Here is an 18040-nt window from a genome sequence, read left to right on the forward strand (position 1 = left end):
ATGTGTTTGTATTCTGAGGTTGAATCTCACTGTGTACCCCTGGCTGCCCAGGGACTATCTAGATCAAGGTAGCACCCAACTCACAGAGGTCCACCTGCCACTATCCCCGGAGTGACAGGATTAAAGACGTGTGTGCCACTCCCAGGGCTTCTGATCTGTCTTAAACCTCAGTGGAAAAAAAAAAAAAAAAACCACTGTGCTATGACCTAGATCAGTGAGCTACAATTAACATCAGAAGAGCTATATTAATAGAATACACGCTGATGAACTGCTGTTGGAGCTGAGGAATAAATCTTTTCACAACACAGCAGAGTTTCTGTCAATCTTCAAATGAATGGTTTGGGAAACAGAAGAAGTCTCCAGGACTTTAAGATACAGTGTAGGGGCTGAGGAGATGGCTCAGTCTGTAAAATGTTTGCCACACACGCATGGGAACCAGTGTTTGGATCCTCAGCATCCGGAAAAAGTCCAGCACGGCAGGCTGTATCTGCAATCCCAGTACTGAGAAGGCAGAAATGGGAGGGATCCTGGGACTTACTGGTCAGCTAGTCTACACGCGTGCACACACACACACACACACACACACACACGCACACACCCTACATGAGATCATATATACACATAACCCCCCAACACAGGAGAAAAGATGCACTGCAATTTCAAATAAAATATTTATAAAAGAAATTATCCACATTTTCACATCTATATCAGACCTTAAGACTATCATAGTTTTGCCTACATGTAATACATATGATACCACTAAATCTAATTTTAATTTCCCAATGTCTTACAAATGAAGTGATTTAGGGTCTCTAAAACATCGTCCCACAATTGGTTTCTCTTAGGGATTTTCCTAAACCCTTCCTTCCTCTTCCGTGATCAAAGGCTCCTCTCGGAACTGTTGATGACAAGTTTTCAACTTAACAAGGGATTTTTATGAGCACCAACTTGGACAATGGAGCCCACTCATACACAGCTCACAACTTTCAGGAGGAAAAGCCTGGAGGCTAAGAGCTGTCCCTTTAACTCAGGACAGGGAGGTCTTTCTGCAAGAGCAGCTGGAGCTGAAGATGCCTGAACCTCAAACATACAATATTACTCTGCCCTTCTGGTCATTTAAATGTATTCTTTTCTACCTTACATTTTATAAACACAGTTTACTTATGCTGGAAATCCATTCAGAACATTTTGGATCAACGATGTTTTCTAAGTACTTCTGTCATTATTTTTATTATATATTCCTCATGGAGAGGGGAGGGGGACCTGAAGGTCCCTGCTCTATGAATAACAGTAAATCCTACCAGTGGGGTGTAGAGGGAGCCAAATGAAGCTCTATTCTTATAACGAAGGCAAGGCACACTGATTAAAAAGTCCACCTAAAGGGAGCCAGTGAATGAACTCAAATTTGGTGGCTTTTGTGTGTGTGTGTGTGTGTGTGTGTGTGTGTGTGTGTGTGTGTGTGTGGCTTGCTTGACAGTGCAAGGACACTTTTCAAGTGCCCATCTAATACACCGGAGTGGGAAGCAGGCTTTGAAAACATAAAGACATTCCTCCAGCGAGTTTCACGCTGCAGGCTAAAAGCACCAGCCATTCATTTTTCCATCTCGAGACACATTCTTCACCCAGTTCAAAGGCAGAGAGACAACAAGCCCGCACACTTGCTGAAGGTCGTCCCTTGTAGGGACTTGTGAGGGACCAAAGGCTTAGGCTACAAAATAGTTTTTAAAGACCCACTTTTAGGAATGCTACCTTTTCATTTCACTCTCGTTCCCACCTCCTAACTTAACTTTCTTCCCAACCCCCAAACACAAACATCTCTCTCTCCCACTACCTCTCCCTCTCTCTCTCTCTTCTTTCCCTCTCTCTCCCTCTCTCTCTCCCTCCCCTCCCCTCTCTCTCTCTCTCTCTCTCACACACACACACATACACACAGAGTTTCAGAGAAGGTTTTAAATATATCCTCAGTGATTTCCAAGGTATTCTAATAGCCTCAGCAATTATTTCATTATGCATTCTTTTAAAGATAGGATATTCACACATATTTCTTAGCTTAAGTGGGGTGGGGGGACCTGTTTTGAAAGGGAGTTATTGCTTAGCTGAGACTCAAAAGGTGTGTTGGGATTGGGAGGGAGAGGAGGCTGGTAGACAAATGGGGGTGCATGGTGGGAGGTATGGGGCTGGGTGGATGGGAGCCACCAAAACCACAATATAAATAGCACCAGTTCGACTAGCTGCGCATAAAACTTTAAGGACCCCTCTCCTCCCACAGCATCCTGTTTTGTTTTGTTCTCTGACCTCGAGAACATTTAAGGCATTTGTGATTCTGGTAAGAGAAAAATGTAAACAGTGACTGTTGGGAGGGCTGGGCAGTGTTCAGGAAAGTATTTGCCCTGGGTGAGACTCAACAAACCCTCCTTACTGCCAGGATCCACAGTGAGGCTCAGGTGGGAAAACTGTTCCGATGCATTTAAAAGTTCCCTTTACACCCCTTGCCTCCCGCCTCTCCCTGTATAATCTGGTCCCTTACCCTGCCAGTTCTCATCTGGTCCAGCTTCCTGAGTCTGCAGGTCAGCCACTAGAAATGGGAGGGGAGGAGGGAGAGGAGAAAAGGGAAGGGGAAGGGGAAGGAAGAGGGGAAGATGGTCTCTGCCTTTAGGTTCCCTTCCAAGGACACCTTCGCTCTTAGGTCCTGTGCCAGCCACCCGAGGGCTGTCTGCAAGTTTGTGACACAAGTTGTCATCTACAAAGTGCATGTGCTATAACTGTACAAACAAGCCCCCCCACATACACACATACACCGAAAAACAAAAACCTCATAAGTTTTAAATAATTTTCTAATTTTGGGTTGGGCTGTATTGAGAGCTACCCTATTCTTCGGAGGCAGGATGGGAGGGTGAATGAGGCAGGAAGTTCACAGACGGGCTAGCCTGCATACACTGCAAAGGACTATAAGGAGACCCTGTCTGACTCTATCTCAAACAAGGGAGGTATAAGCTAACACTCGAGGTTGTCCTCTGCCCTCTATATGCTACCGCACACACATACAAACATACAAACATATGCATCCATGCACACACTGTATGCATATATATACATACATACATACATACATACATACATACATACATGCTATACAGACACAAAAGGAACAATTTAAAAGTTAAGTGGGACTTAGGCTTTAGAAAACTGGACAGGAGCAAAAGTGATAGACAGAGTAGCTAGAGGCACGGAGGTCTTATGCTCAAGTATTGCTTCCCTTGTCTACGAAATCTGCCTAATACCAGAAGTCCCTGCTAGACTCCGTGGAGCACATGGCCCTAGCAGTGAGAAGTACAACCTGGAGCATCATTCGAAGAAGGATGACTCCCAACTCACCTCAGACAACCCAGGCAGACAGGCAAAAGAACTGCCCAGCAGAGCCTAGCCAAAAACAGCAGCCCACAGGACTGAGACTTAATAAATATTTGATATTTTAATGAATCTGGCTTTGGAATGGTTTGTTTTACTCCAAAACACTAAACAACACCTATATCATATCCAAGAAAACACATAATTTCACATGTAAGACTTTTCACTCCTACTTATTCCAGACGGCTAGAAGAAAATGAACGCAATTACCATGAGTATATTTTTACGAGGAAATGTCAGCAAAGGTGAGCAAACAGTGATAAGCACTGGAGAAATATCGTGCTTTCGTTCTCATATTCTTGAAAGTTTCTATTTTGTAACATAAGCCATCTCATTTCTAACATAATTGTCCTGGACCACACTCCGGAAAAAAAAAAAAGAAGAAGAGGAAGAAGACGGATGTCAGTCATGTATGTTTTGAACAGTAGATAAATCTCACTTTGGTTCAAATTAGAAGCTGTTTGAGCAATTTATCACTGGGGATAGGAGAGACACTCTACATTCCACTCTGGTTCCTTGGAGATACTAAGATAAGATCACTGAGGTAAAAGAATTCAACCATGGGAGTGAAGCTGTATGCTTAAAACACACTGCTCCCAGAGCCTGAGACAAGAGAAAAAGATTGCAGTAAAAAGCACCATGTCTCTCCAACTCTCAAAAATATGATCCCTCGTGCCCATAAAGCCTCCTCGGGAATCTTAACCTTTGCACTTAGTCTTACTGCATTACACAGAGAAAAATTACAATCCATTCCATCCGAGGAGCAGCGGAAGCATGAGTACTACCAGGCAAGTAATCAAAGAAAGAACAGTGGTAACATTACATTTGTAATTTTAGTGTTTGGAAACTTAGGGATCTTTCTTCTCAACACCAGAGAAGCTGACTGTTTCTTAACCAGACTAAAGACAATCTCTAGAAATTTTCTGTGCCTAAAAATTCAAGTGAGTCTGTACAGATAGTTCAACTCTGGAAGATAAACAAAAGCAAATGGTATTGGTGGCCCCAAGAAGAGAGCATGGATGAAGCAATTGGAAAGGAAAAAAAGAAAACGCTTGAAATTAAAGTATGTAAACATATGACATATCCTAATTTTAAAGAGATGCTTGTAGTTTAATGAATATGGGTGTTTTGCCAGTGTGTGTGTGTGTGTGTGTGTGTGTGTGTGTGTGTGTGTGTGTGCCCCACAGGCATTCAGTGCCCTCAGAGGCCAGAAGATGGCATCAGATCCCTTAAAACTGGAGTTATGGTTGGTTATTATCTGCCTTGTGAGTGCTAGGAATTAAACTCAGGTCCTGTGGAAGAGGAAGCAGTGCTCTTAACTGCGGAGGCATCACTCCAGCATGGCTCAACTTTAAAAACAGTGCCTCACAACAAAGGGGACAAACATCAGAGGGAAAAGAAAGCCTACAAAATGAGAGGGGCGGACCTTATCAACTATAAACAGACAGTTAATCGTGACTGTATAAAAAACTGGAAACATTAAAAGCAAAAAAGAATTCAGTCAATAAATGGGTCAAGGAACTGAATAGGACGTTCTCAAAGGAAGTACAACTGGCCAACGCATATTTGAAACAGCGTTCAACACCCTTATCCATCAGAGAAACACAGAGGAGAACTACATTGACATGCCATCTCAGCTAGCCCAAATGGCTACCACCAAGAGAACAAATGACTCAAGTGTTGTTGGGGATGTGGAGAAAGAGGAAAAGAAATCATATATATTACTAGTGAGAATGTAAATGGATACAGGCACTATGGAAGTCAGTTTGGAGGTGCCTCTAAAAGCTACAAATAGGACTTCTGTATGACCCAGCCATACCTCTCCTGGGTACAAACCCAAAGGACTCAAGTCAATATACCACAGAGATACTTGCACACTCGAGTTTCCTGTTGCACTATTTACAGCAGCTAAAGAAGAGAACCACCACCATGTCTATCACCAAAGCAACAGATAATGGAACTGGAGGTCATCATGCTAAGTGAAACAAGCTAGACACAGAAAGACAAAATCAACTGCCTCCTCTCCCCCTTTCTTCTCCCTCTCGGAGTGTGTGTGTATATATGTGAGGGTGTGTGTGTGTGTGTGTGTGTGTGTGTGTGTGTGTGTGTGTGTGTGTGTGTGGTGTAAAGTAGAGAAGGAAGGAGAGAGAGGTGAGAAGAGAAAGAGCATAATAGAATACACGTAACATGTAAGTAGACGGGGAACTACTTGGGAAGAGGCAGGGGACCAAGAAGAGGCAGGCAGGAAGATGGAGAAGGAAAGCCTGAGAAGGGTATGGGTAAGAACAAAGTATAATCACACACACACACACACACACACACACACACACACACACATACACACACAGAGCAGCTAAGATCTGATCATCTCCACAACTCATGAAATGCAAGTGTATTTATATATTGAGGCCTCCAAAAAGGTTAAGAATGAACAGTGGGGCGATCTTTGGAGATCAGATGAATGTCAATTGAGCTACACAAGTCTTCTAATGGCCTGTAAGCATCAGCTTCTTATTAGTAGTAAATTTGTTATTTTCTTATTGTGTTGTATATGTATGGGGTATGTGTCTGTCTGTCTGTCTATGTGTGAGAGCAAGTGCGTGTGTGGAGGTCAGAGGATAACTTTTGGAAGTCGATTCTCTCCTACCACTGTGGGTTCCAGCTCTTAAACAGGGGTCATCTGTCAGGCTTGGACAACAAGCACCAAACACCTTTTCCACTCACTAAGCCCTCTGGTTTGGCCCCACTGCTATCTTTTTTTTTTTTTTAACATCGATTTTTAAAACAACTGAACATGTTCTACGCCTTTCCTGAAAGCAAGAGTTAGAACTTTCAATGCAAGACACAATGTGTTTGCCATAGAACATACATTTGAAATGAAACCACAGCTCTTTGGTTACTTGAAAATTCTGAAGACTAAACAATACTGATAGCATCGTGACCTGATTATGTCAAGGTAGAGCGGAGACGGCGCATCAGAGAACACTTGGTCAAACAGACAATGGGCCAGGAGGATACACACACGGAACTGCCGGAAACAAGATTAAAACATGAAGTGGTCCAGGGAACACTGGAGACAGCTCAGCACGGGCAAAAGAAGCACTTGGGATACAGGAGTGAAGGCACTAGGTCCCTCTCTGCAGAAGACTGACATAATTAAGTTAACCTCTGGCCTCAGTGTTGCATTCACCTGCCATCGGGAATGAAGACACAGCCCAAGGGCTGTAAAGGATGCACACAGCCTTGTCTACATAAACCCATGATTTTTAAAACCCTGTTATTCAAAGATCAGTGACTCACAGAAAGCATACATTGAGCCAGATCTACTTTAACAAACAGGAGAGAGTGCAGCCTGTAGCAAGAGTCTTACCAAAACGGAAGAGAACTCTTTCACTGTGGCTGGCAAGTAACTTGGTCTAGCCTCCTGGTCATTTGCCTTTTTCTGTGAATTAAGATTGGGAAAGACATGGCCATTTCTATAAGACAAAAGTCGATGCCAACTGATGATGCTTCTGAGCCCGTCACTTCAAATAGCCTTCTACTCAGTTCCTGAAGGGTTTCTCATTAGACCAGAATTATAGTATGTAGCATTAAGATGTGATTTTGCTAAAACAAACAAACAAAACACCTCCTTGTGAGTGTGCTTTTAAAACATGTTTCAGGCATAACATTATCAAAAGAGGAGGAGAAGAAAGAAATCTGAGTATAGTAGGAATATTGGAAAATAGTTTTAAGTGAAAAGTATACAGATTATCATTCTAGTCATTTATGAAGCCCATGTAGATATATGACTATCATGGGAGCCTCTGAATATATTGAAAACTCCAAAACCAAGCTATTGTTGGGTCGGTCAACAGAATACATATATTAACAGCTCAGCTCACCGCTCCAAGATTCTAAAGCACATTCTAAATTCTAAAGTCCTGGGTTAGCACACATTTTACCCATAGGAAAAGAAACTGTTTCATATGTCTAACAGGGAAAAATTAAATTGTAACAAAAAAACCCATATAGTAAAATAGCCCACAGCTCTCAGGTGGGGTTCTCAAGTTTCTTGTCCACTCTCTTGAATGGGTTTCTCACTGGAGAATTCTGATGCTACAAAGAAGAAACACTACCCATAAAAATGACAAGAAGGGGGACATTCTCAACCGAAGAAATGTTGAATAGTATCACAGGTCTACATTGGTTACAGCCTGACTGCAGAATGGGATGCTCCTGATAGGTGACCTGAGAAAGCAGAAAACTGCAGATGACTTGCACACCCCTGGGATAATTTATTTTTAAACGAGATGTGAGGAGACCAATCCAGTCTGGAGATGACTCCAAACATGTAGATAAATACAACCGGGAGACTTAGCATGAGAATGCCCTTTCCAAATAAGAAAGGTCGAAAAACCAATCCTAACTCAAAGAGCCATCCTGCAGGCCTCCATGTGCCCAGACGGAGATGGGACATGTAGGTAAGAAAAGAAATGATGAGGACATCTAATGCACTTTACCATGGCCCCAACTACTGCTTCTGGAGAAGCATGCTCAGTACAGATGACTCATTAAAGAGGATCAGTCACTTGCTCCAAAACATCCCTATGTTTAGAGCTGCAAAGAAGGTTAGAACAATGTGGAACAAACTTCTCCAGTTACTGATGAGGAAACAGACCCAGGGAAACTAAGTGACTCGATCAAGGTCACGGGGCTAGAACTCAAGATCTCACTCCCAGGAGCAGCTTGGATTTTCCATTGCCTCATTCAAGATAGCACAAAGTGATTTTCCAGGAATTTTGATAAACTTGAAGAAAAAAAAAGATTAAAAAAAAAAAGCATGCTGGTTGGGAGTTCAAGTTCTTTTCTGTAAGGCAATATTAGAGGTATTCAAATAGAAGGTTGCTACATAGACATGTATTTTTAAAAACATAAGCAAGAAATAAAGAGTTAGATGCTGCAGTAACTCTTGTCTCCTGCTCTCAAGAAACCTGAGTCCTTCCACACCAGAGCTGTCCTTATACTGTTTTTTAACTGTGTTTTTTCCATGGGCATCTTAGAAAAACGGTACCGAGTGGCTTAGGAGTCATAGACGAAGAAGGATGCTGGCTGCTGAGAAACACTTTTGAGAATAGGGAAAGGAGAAAATACTTTTATAGATTTCCTATGTTCTTCCTTTAGTATCTTTTCCATTCCCTATACCAATAACACATCTCATGAAAAAAAAATTTTTTATGAGGGCATAGTACAATTAGAAGAAGTCTTAAAACCAGCCCAGGCTGCGCTGAGATGTCACTGGCCAAAAACAAATGTTTGAAAAACACACCCACTCTTTCTCACAATCTTGGTAAAGGGACACACTATAGTCTTCTAGTGTTTCTAATGATTCAGAAGACACAATGTGCAAGCCGTTAGCCTACACTCCTGAGTTCCCTCACAAGCAGGGTGGGGAGAATCAATTTTCCTTGATCTTATCCAGCCCTTGTGCTTTGTAAACAGCAGGTGCTCAATAAAGTGTATATTGTTAGTTACTGGAAAGAGCCTCGGGCTCTTTCAAGGAAAAAGACTTTTTCTCCGAATGACCCCTTAACAACCTTGTGTCTCCTTCTCCTCCCTTTTAGCTCAAGACATAAATATGAGAACCACGATCCAGCCCTGTCAATCCCACACCACGTGTTGTCTGCCGCTCGCTCCAGCGTGCAGACTGGAGATGGGAAGATGAAGGAACGGCGTCGTAGTAAACCATAGTAAAGACAGGAGGAAAACAAAATGGGGCATGTCACATGGTCGCGGCCTGATTTTTTTTTTCTCAATTAAAACGAAGAGGAAGCGCGGTATTTCCGGCCTCCGTCTGCCCGCTGCAGAGTCTTTTTCATTCTTATGAGTCTGGCAGAGATGCAATAGAGATGGAGCACATCACATCTTAGACTTGGGGACCGGAGGACGTGGATGAGCTCTGCTGCACCCACAAGGGTGAGCGAGCTTTCCCAGCGAGGCCCCTGCCTCCCCCCGCCCCCGCCCCGGTCATCACTCATGCTGATTGGCTCTTGCAGGAGCCAATCGGCACCCAGCGTCCAGCCCACCGGCCTGAGGGGCGGAGGCTCGGCTGCTACAGCCAACCTCGAGGCCTGGGAAGGGGCCCTGTGTCCCGCGAGGACCGAGCCAGGCGAGGGCGGGAGCCTGGAGGCCTCCTCGCCGCTGTCTCTCCCACCCGGGGCGGGAGGGCTCTTGGAAGGGGGGAGCCCAGAGCCAAGCAAAGAGGGGGGCAGGCAGGAAGCGGAGGTGACCCGGGAAAAGGGAAAGTGCCAGGGCTCGCGGGTCCGCGCCAGCTCCAAAGGCCAGGGGCCGGAGAGCATCGCGGGAAGGGGGTGGGGGGAAGAGAGGCAGCTGTGGAGGCATGGAATCCTGGAGGTCGTAGTAAGGAAAAACAGGGACGGAAACGAATGGTAAAGTTCTTTTTTTATGGGGGGGGGGGCCTTGACAAAAGGATAACAGGAAGAAAAAAAAAAAGGATCCCGGAGGGATGACTCCAGTCTGTGTCAGCAAAAGTGTGCTCTGTCTGCCAAGCCTCACTTTCAACAGTAAAGTCAAATCTAAGGCAAATGCTGGTTAAAGGTATTTAGGCAGGCATGCTGAGGCCCAGGGGGTCCTTTTAGCTTTCCACTTTGGGCTCTGGGTTAACCGGGTACAGACAGTAGGCCACAATGACTGTACTAATGCCTGGACCATGCACTAGGAGGTGGGGACAAAGGGAATGGGGGGGAAGGGGTAATCTTTCCACAACACAATCTAGCAGTTCAGAACTAAGTTGGAGGTGACCCTGACATGCATCAGAGAAGAGACACAGAAAAGGTTGTTGTTCAGTCAGTCAAATCCTGAGCAAGGGAGCTAAATGCTTCACAAATGACTCTCCTTGAGTTGACATTGAAACAAAGTAAACAAGCCGAGATGTTTAAAAGAGGGGATCTGAGAACGCGGGCGCACTCACACCCCTTGTGGCAGCTGTATTCCTTTAACCTTGTTTCAGTTTTTTTTGTTTTTTGTTTTGTTTTGTTTTGTTTTTTTCCCCCTAAGACAGGCGAAGTAGCAGCAACAGCAATGTCAGGGGAAGTTAAAATAGCTAACTGATAAGTCACTGTGAGCAGAAGCTGTTTGCCACTGGCAGATCTGATTCTGCTCAGCCTCCGATGCTAACTGACTAGCAAACAAAACCTTTAAACTTAGCAAAAACAAGCATGACTGAGGGTGTACTGCACCAGGTAACACTAGGTGCTCTGCTTAAAGGGCACAACACACACATACTTAAAACTTAGATACACACTGTAGAAGTCTGCTTCTGGCATTTGGCAAAGCATGATCTACTGCCATTCCAGCACTGTAACAGACAGGACTGATTTTTCTGGATTATCATATTTTCCCTATGAAATGCTGAGATGCTGATCATTAGAATTCTGGGAGGGGAAGGATTTGTGGTGTGTGTGTGTGTGTGTGTGTGTGTGTGTGTGTGCGTATTCTCTACATAAGCAGGGCTATATTTTTAAATCTCCTTTTAAAACTGTGAGGATACTGTTTGGTCATTTCATGTCTTCAAAAGACAAAACACTGCTTATTCTATTTCATAAACCAAAATGTATAACAAGTAAGAAAGTAAACGAGGGGAGGGAGTTCTTTTCTTCCTTTACCTCCTGTTCTACTGGATCTGTTTGCTTCAGGTTCCTCCTACTTTATGAGGTAAGCAGTTTACAATGCAAGTACTGCAGGAGTCTCAACCCTCAAAACCCACGTTAGAAACAACCAAGAATTTTCTGTTGGCAAACAATGCAAAAAAAAAAAAAAAAATCTCTATGTCCCAGTGATGGAAGCAAACCTGGAAATAAATAGCAAATGCAATAAGTGCTTTCTTAACATATCACATGAAACTTGAGTTTTAATATTCATGTACCTCCATTTGGTCCTACAAAATAGAGAATGATAAGTGCTGGAAGCAGAATCAGGACCATTTTGACCACATAATCACTTTATTATTCCTTCTATTCTTTATTATTATTTCCTATTGATAAAAACCCAAGGCACAAATGAATGTCTTACAAAGAGTCTTATTAAGAAGAATAAATATTTTTCAGGGCTCTTCCTATGAAGCATATATAAAATTCATGAGGTAATCAGTTTTTCAGAATAAACTGCTTCCAATTCTGGAAACTTCTGATTTGCCAACTCATCACATTATCTGGGATTGACACTCCTCTCCTCTACCCACAATGACCACCAGAAAATAGACTCACAGAAAGACGGGCTGACTTCCTATTACAAATGTTCCTCATTTTCAATACAGCCTTGGCCACCGATGACCTAAAGCCAACTTTCAACATCTCTGAGGCATCTAGTCATAAACTTAAATAAAAACAAACGGAGAATACACGGGTTTGCCCCATCATTCAACACACACCAGAACAAACACCCTCTTTCCCCTGACCAAATGCCTGTTCACTTCACTAGAGAAATGTTAAGTAATTTTACAGAAAAAAATGTACAGTATCCCCAAATGGTATGTGTGATGCCTCAGTACAAGAAAAGAAACTACAGGGCAGACAAGCCAGGGAGAAGTCCCATAACTCTTAACTCATAATGGGTCCCAGGCACATGGTGTTTATTGCATATTCTGTACAAAAGCAGCCATGCCTGCAAGATGGTAGGTCCATGTGTGCAAAACATTTCATGAAACCTAGTACAAGAACAAAAAGAAAACGTGCCCCACAATTATTTTCTTTGGAGATCAGAGATAGGTAAGAATTTCTCTACAAATACTCGGGCCTCAAAAGCTCTTGTTAATCTTTTTTAAGAGAGCCTGAATAAAAGTCACTGCTGTTTACAACTGCTTTGGTACTGTGAAATCACAAAACAAAAGTGCACACAGCCACTCGGTATGCTTGCCCTTCAGAACTCCGAGAAAGGACCTTAAAACAAGGGCTTTTTAGCCTCTGGATTAGCAAGTGTTTTTGGTAGAACTGTCCCTGCTAAGGGCTAGCCTTACTATTCAGTCAAAAGAAAACTTTAAGACGAAGAGAATGACTGCAAAGAAGTCATTCCTCAGGACTGGTTTTATAGAATGTAAGTCTTAAAATGCCTCAGCGAGTACTACACTTGGGAATTCTCACATACAGAAGCCCTTCTGTGGCTGCTCCCGACACGTTTCTTTGACTATCTGCCAGGTGTCATTGTGAGGTGAGCATCTGTGTCCCCCGACCCACACACCCCCACCTCCTGAAAGTGTATCCTCCCCAAGGACACTGTGGGAAGGAGTGAGAAGGGAAAGAGGGAAAAGAACAGAACTCAAGCTTCCCCCCACCCCCATGGTAAAAAAGCACTTTTGTCTTCTGACTTTGCCACCATAAAACGCACCTGCTGTGACGTCCAGTTAAGCTATTGACGGTCCTCTGGTTGCTTCTGGAAGCTGATGCTGGCATAGGTGCTTAAATCCTCACTGGAGCGTCTTGGGGAGCTGCCCTCATTGCTGCCTAAGGGCTGGTGAGGGGGAGGGGGTGGCAGGGACTGCTGTTGAGAGGGGCAGTCTTGAGGGTGCTGCTTAACATCCTTGACCAAATCCAAGTCTATGTAGTTAAGACTCTTCTCCAATCCCCCGGCAGCCCCGCACCCTGGAGCCGACTCCTTGAAGGCTCCCCCTAGATCCCCGGGTCTCAGCCACACATTCTCGAAGGATGCAGAGCTGTGGCGTTTCACATCCTCACTGCCACCACCGCTGCCCCCTCCTGCAGCCCCTGCTCCAAAAGACACTGTGTTGCCAGCCCGAGTAGGCGCCGAGAAGGTCTCGGAGCTGTGCCTCCTCCGGCAGCCTTGAGTGTCTGCACGAATCACTTTGGCACTCTGGTTATGGTTGGGACTCAGGTTCACCCTGGTGAATGCGCTCATGCCCCCAGGTCCCTGAGGGCCTCCCAGCAAGGAAGAGTGAGCGGCCTGCTCAGCGGCCCCTTGAGGTGTAACAGAAGCAGAAGCAGAGGCTGTGGAGGATGGAGGGGGAGCAGCTCCTGTGGTTCTGGGCAGGCTCACCTTCTCTGCAGCAATGCCTGTCCGCATGTCAGCATAGCTGACTGGGGCCACTGGTGAGGTATCCACATAGCTGTGACGAGGACAACCTATCTGCATGGTCATGTAATCACCACGGCTATTTGGCACCGACCGGGTTGGCCTACAAATGGAAGCAGCCCCTGGAGGTGCAGGGCCTACTCTGCCCAACTCAACTCCACCACTCTCCTGCCAGGTTGCCCTCCGGCCTGGCCCCAAGTCCATGTTCATGTACTCTTCCGAGCCAGTCTCTTCTCTGGGAGCTGGGTGGAGCTGGGGTAGACATCGAACTGAAGGGGAGCTACGGGAAGTTGCAGGGCCAGCTAAATAGCCAGGCTGGCCACTCCCGAATTCAATATTCACATATTCTCCTGGGCTTTTGGGCTCGGGAGGGTGCAGGGAAGACTGCTGCTGCTGTTGCTGCTGCTGTTGCTGCTGCTGTTGCTCTCGTACCCGGGGTAAAGTGCTTGCCTTGGGGTCCCCCAAGGACAGCCTTGTGGGTCGAGCCAGGCGGCTGTTGGTCTGTGCAGCTGTGTCTACCTTTCGAGGCAGATGGGGCTGCAAGGCATGGTGGTGGGGATGTGTGACGCTAGACTCTGGCCTAGCCCCACAGTAACCCCCACCCAGGCTGTCGCTGCTGGTGGAAGAGGAGGAATCTTCGGCAGTTGCGGTATAGCGAAGGCGTCCAGAGCTTGAAGAGAGACGAAGATGCTGGTGCCTGGCACCCTCCTCTGGCTCCCCAGGGCGCTGGGTGTGCTTAAAGGACCTTGGTAATGAGTAGTAGGAGAGGACAGGCTTGTGCTGGGGATCTTCTGGGCCGTAGTAGCATTCTGAGGGGCTGCTGGTGTTGGAATCTCCCACTGGCGACATGTTCATGTAGTCACCTGTGCAAGGCAAGAGCTTACCACCACCGCTCTCAACAGGAGGTTTGGCATGAGGAAGGGCATGGGTATGGTGCCCCCCTACTCCGTTTGTCCATGGCTTCCCATAGCTGCTCCCAGAAGGGGCTGCGCTGATGCTGCTACTGCTGCTAGACCCACCTCCAATGTCAGGAGAGCAACTACCACTGGGAGACATCATCATGTAGCCATTGGGGTCCACTCTCTGTGGGTGGCGCCTGATGGGGTTAATGATCTGCTGGGGGGCAGATACACTCTTGGGGCTCATGGGCATATAGTCCCCATTTCCTTTGCGGTTGCTGGGCACTGGAGCCACTCCGGGAGACATGGGCATGTAGCCATCATCGGTGTGGAGGTTGGAGGTGTCTGGACGGTGGTGGCCCCCACGACGTTCCAAGTGGTGCATCTCTAGACCCTCTTCGGGATAGGAGTGGGTGGGCACGAAGGCGGAATGCCGGTAGCCGGGCAGCCGGCCTCCACTGCCACCTCCTGGTGGGTAGGCAGCGGGCATCATCTCTGTATATTCCTCAATAGAAACCACTGAGGACTGCGAGGGGGTCTTCTGGTGGGAAATGGTGGGGGACGTGCCAGCCGAGTGAGTTCTCTTCCGAAACCGGTTATCCAGATCTGCTGCACCAGCGGCTTCGTCTCCAGCCGGCGCCGGGCTCGTCCCCATGGTAGCACCTGGGATGTAGCGATGGCCGTTGCCACCCCTAGACAAAATGTAGTGACCATTGGGAGCTGTCAAGGTGGAGGCTCCCTTGCCACCCATGCAGATATAGTTGCTCAGCTCCTCCTCACCCCTGGCTGGTGGGGTGTGGCCCAGGGAATCTGGGGTGACACTGCGGAAGGAGCTTCGGAAATCGCAGGGACTAGAGCCATACTCATCAGAAGAGATGAAGCCGCCATCGCTAGGAGAGCCGGACACGGAAGCACTAGAGCGCCTCGGGAAGAGACAGTCTGAAGTGGAGCCGTGGCCACTGGTACTACTGGATGACAGGCTCACTGGGCTGGTGGCTGAAGGGGAGCATCGTGAAGAAGGCATAGGGATGGAGCGGCTGTGGTTGAGTGGGGGGTGCAACCTGGAGCTGCCTCGATGCCGATGGGCGTGGGTCCTGTTGGTGCTAGGGCTCACAGGACTGCCATCCACTGATGCTGGACGGGACATGGTGCCTTCGCCATCGCTGGAGGCACGCACCCTGAACGAACCTGGTTTCCCACCCACCATACTGGCAGGGGAGGTGGCAGTGATGCTCTCAGTTCGAGATCTCCGAGTCAGCCCCACTTGGCTGGGCGGAGGATTGTTGAGATGGTGCCTGCGCAGGGGAACACTGATGGGGTTGGAGCAACTGGATGAAGACTGGCTTTTGCTGCGCGGGCGAAACTCATCGCTCATGGCCCGCATGGCCTCTAGAATGGTCTCATGCATGTTCTGGGCCACCACGGAGTCATCCACTTGCATCCAGAACTCGCCGGGTCCGGTCACAGCTGAACGCCCCACCTCGATGAAGAAGAAGTTCTCTGAGTGGCCACAGCGTCTGATGTTCATCAGCTGCAGCACCACAGCGGCAGCCTCGGAGTTGAGCTTCACAAAGCTGATGGTCTTGCTGGTCAGGCAGAGGCGGTAGATACCAATCAAGTTCTTTGTCTGACCCAAGCCCTTGGGTTTCAGGATAACCTGCCAGACCTCCTTGAACGCGGGTCCTGGGCCCGTGTCATAGCTCAAGTCCTCCCCTGCCTCTCCGACGCCAGAGCTGCCGCTGCAGCTACCACCGCAGCCTCCTCCAGCCCCGTCATGGTGGGCCTTTGCCCGATTATGCAGCTGCAGAAGAGCCTGGTACCAGCTGTCTTGTTCAGCCTCGCTATCCGCCGCAATGGCAAAGTGTTCGTCTCGGGTGTAGAGAGCCACCAGGTGCTTGTTCTTGGAGTCAGCCCGCTTGTTGATGTTGAAACAGCTCTCGAGGGGGATCGAGCGTTTGGGGGCGCTCGACTTGTGCCGCCACTTCTTCTCGTTCTCATAATACTCCAGGCGCGCCGGGCCCCCGGCCTCGCTGGCCGCCCGCAGCACGAAAAAGCGCTTATGCATACTCTTGGGTTTGCGCAGGTAACCCACCTTGCGCACGTCTGAGAAGCCATCGGTATCCGGAGGGCTCGCCATGCTGCTGCGGAGCAGAGGGAGGTGTCGAAAAACTGGGTGAGGGGTGGCTTCTCAGTGCGGCCCCGCACATGCACTCCGGGCTGGAGGAAGCAAGCAGAAACCCTGACTCCGAAATTCACGCCGTTCCCGGCGCTGGGGAGGGGCAGCCGAAGGACGAGGTAGCTGCGCCAAAGGAAGATAGCCTGATCCGAGTTTAAGGGCGTTTCATGCCCAGAGGGAAAGGCAGTGGGTCTAGGGTGAGTGCAGCCGCAATCTTCCGAGGACTAAGTCTCCCCCAGTCCCTGCAGCAGAGAAGGAGCTATGGTGCATCCCTTGCCGCCCCTGGTAGAGTCCGATGCAGGGAGGCAGAGACGGCCGGAGGAGTCCCCGCTTGGCCCTCCAGGCGCGCGCGCCTTCCCTCCCGAGTTCCCCTCTGGAAGTAGCGATTCCCGAGGCAAATTAAATATCCTTGGGCAGGGGGAGGCGGGCTGCCAAGTCCCAACGTTGCACGGGGTTCTCCCTCCTCCTCCTTCTCCTCCTCCTCCTCTGCCTCCTCCCACCCTCCAACCGTCCCCGCCGCCACCAGCCGCCCAAATACCAGCTCAATCGCAGAGACCGCGGCGCTGCGGCTGTTGCTGCTGCTGCTGCTGCCGCCCGAGGACGCGTCCTCTGCAGCCCGCACTCGAGCCCATCTCGGCGGGCGGGGAAAGTGGCTTTTCCACGCGCAACGCTACTGGGCAGCTGGGGGAGCAGGGGACGGTCCAGAGGGACAGGCTCATCCCTGCCCCTAGCTCCAGTCCGCAAGGGAGGAGGGGAGGGGACGAGGGAGGGAGGCGAGGGGGGTGCGGGGGGGGGAGGAGGTTTGGGAAGAGATCGGGGAAGACGCCCGGTCCTCGGGAGGCGCAGCCGCCGCAGTTACTTCTCTCCTCCTCCCTCCTCCTTCCTCCTCCTCGGAGAGTTGCCGAGAGCCCCAACCAAAACAAGCGGCGGCTGGCACCGCGCGCCGGCCCTCCTCAGACCGCGCCGCCGTCTCACTCCAGAGGAGCAAAACACGTGACGGAGCCTCTGCGCTCTGCAGCCGGGCTGCCGCCGGGAGGCTCCAGCCCGGGTCTCTCTCCCTCTCCCTGATCGCTCTACATTCCGGGCCGAGCCCGCCCCACGCCCGCCCCTCTCCACCCCCCGGCCGTGCCGCAGAGGCGCCCGCACTGGCCCTTTACTGCAGCGCTCGGGCAGCGCCCCTGCGTGGCCGGCAGAGCCCGGGGCGCTGCGCCTCCTAGGCCCGCGCCACCCAGGGCGCCCCCGGCCCGCAGGAATCCCCGCGGCGGGAGGGCGGGCGTGTTTGGGTGGCTACCGGAAAGCAGGAGGGGAGTCTGGGAAAACGGGAGGGGGCGATCTGGGGAAGACGCAGGAGTGAGGGAGGGGGCAGTTAGAGGGGGTGCACTGCGGCTGCAGAGCCCCGAGGGGGTGGAGGCGCTGGGGTGGAGGGGGCGCAAGTGACCTGCTAGCTCTCACCCAACAGGTAAAGGCGACCCCC

At 48.8% G+C, this 18040-nt stretch overlaps 1 protein-coding gene across 1 annotated transcript in view; it reads right to left on the reverse strand.

The window, feature by feature from the left end:
- Irs1 (insulin receptor substrate 1) overlaps positions 1–17347 on the reverse strand; it is a 55273-nt gene extending 37926 nt beyond the window's left edge. Inside the window, exon 1 of the mRNA XM_032901457.1 lies at positions 12790–17347. Coding sequence (XP_032757348.1) covers positions 12811–16527 — 3717 coding nt within the window. The 5' untranslated portion in view covers positions 16528–17347 and the 3' untranslated portion in view covers positions 12790–12810. The remainder of the gene's footprint in view (positions 1–12789) is intronic.
- Between the last annotated feature and the right edge of the window lie 693 nt (positions 17348–18040).

The sequence above is a fragment of the Rattus rattus genome, chromosome 4, assembly GCF_011064425.1.
Source record: "Rattus rattus isolate New Zealand chromosome 4, Rrattus_CSIRO_v1, whole genome shotgun sequence".
In the NCBI taxonomy this organism is placed as follows: domain Eukaryota; kingdom Metazoa; phylum Chordata; class Mammalia; order Rodentia; family Muridae; genus Rattus; species Rattus rattus.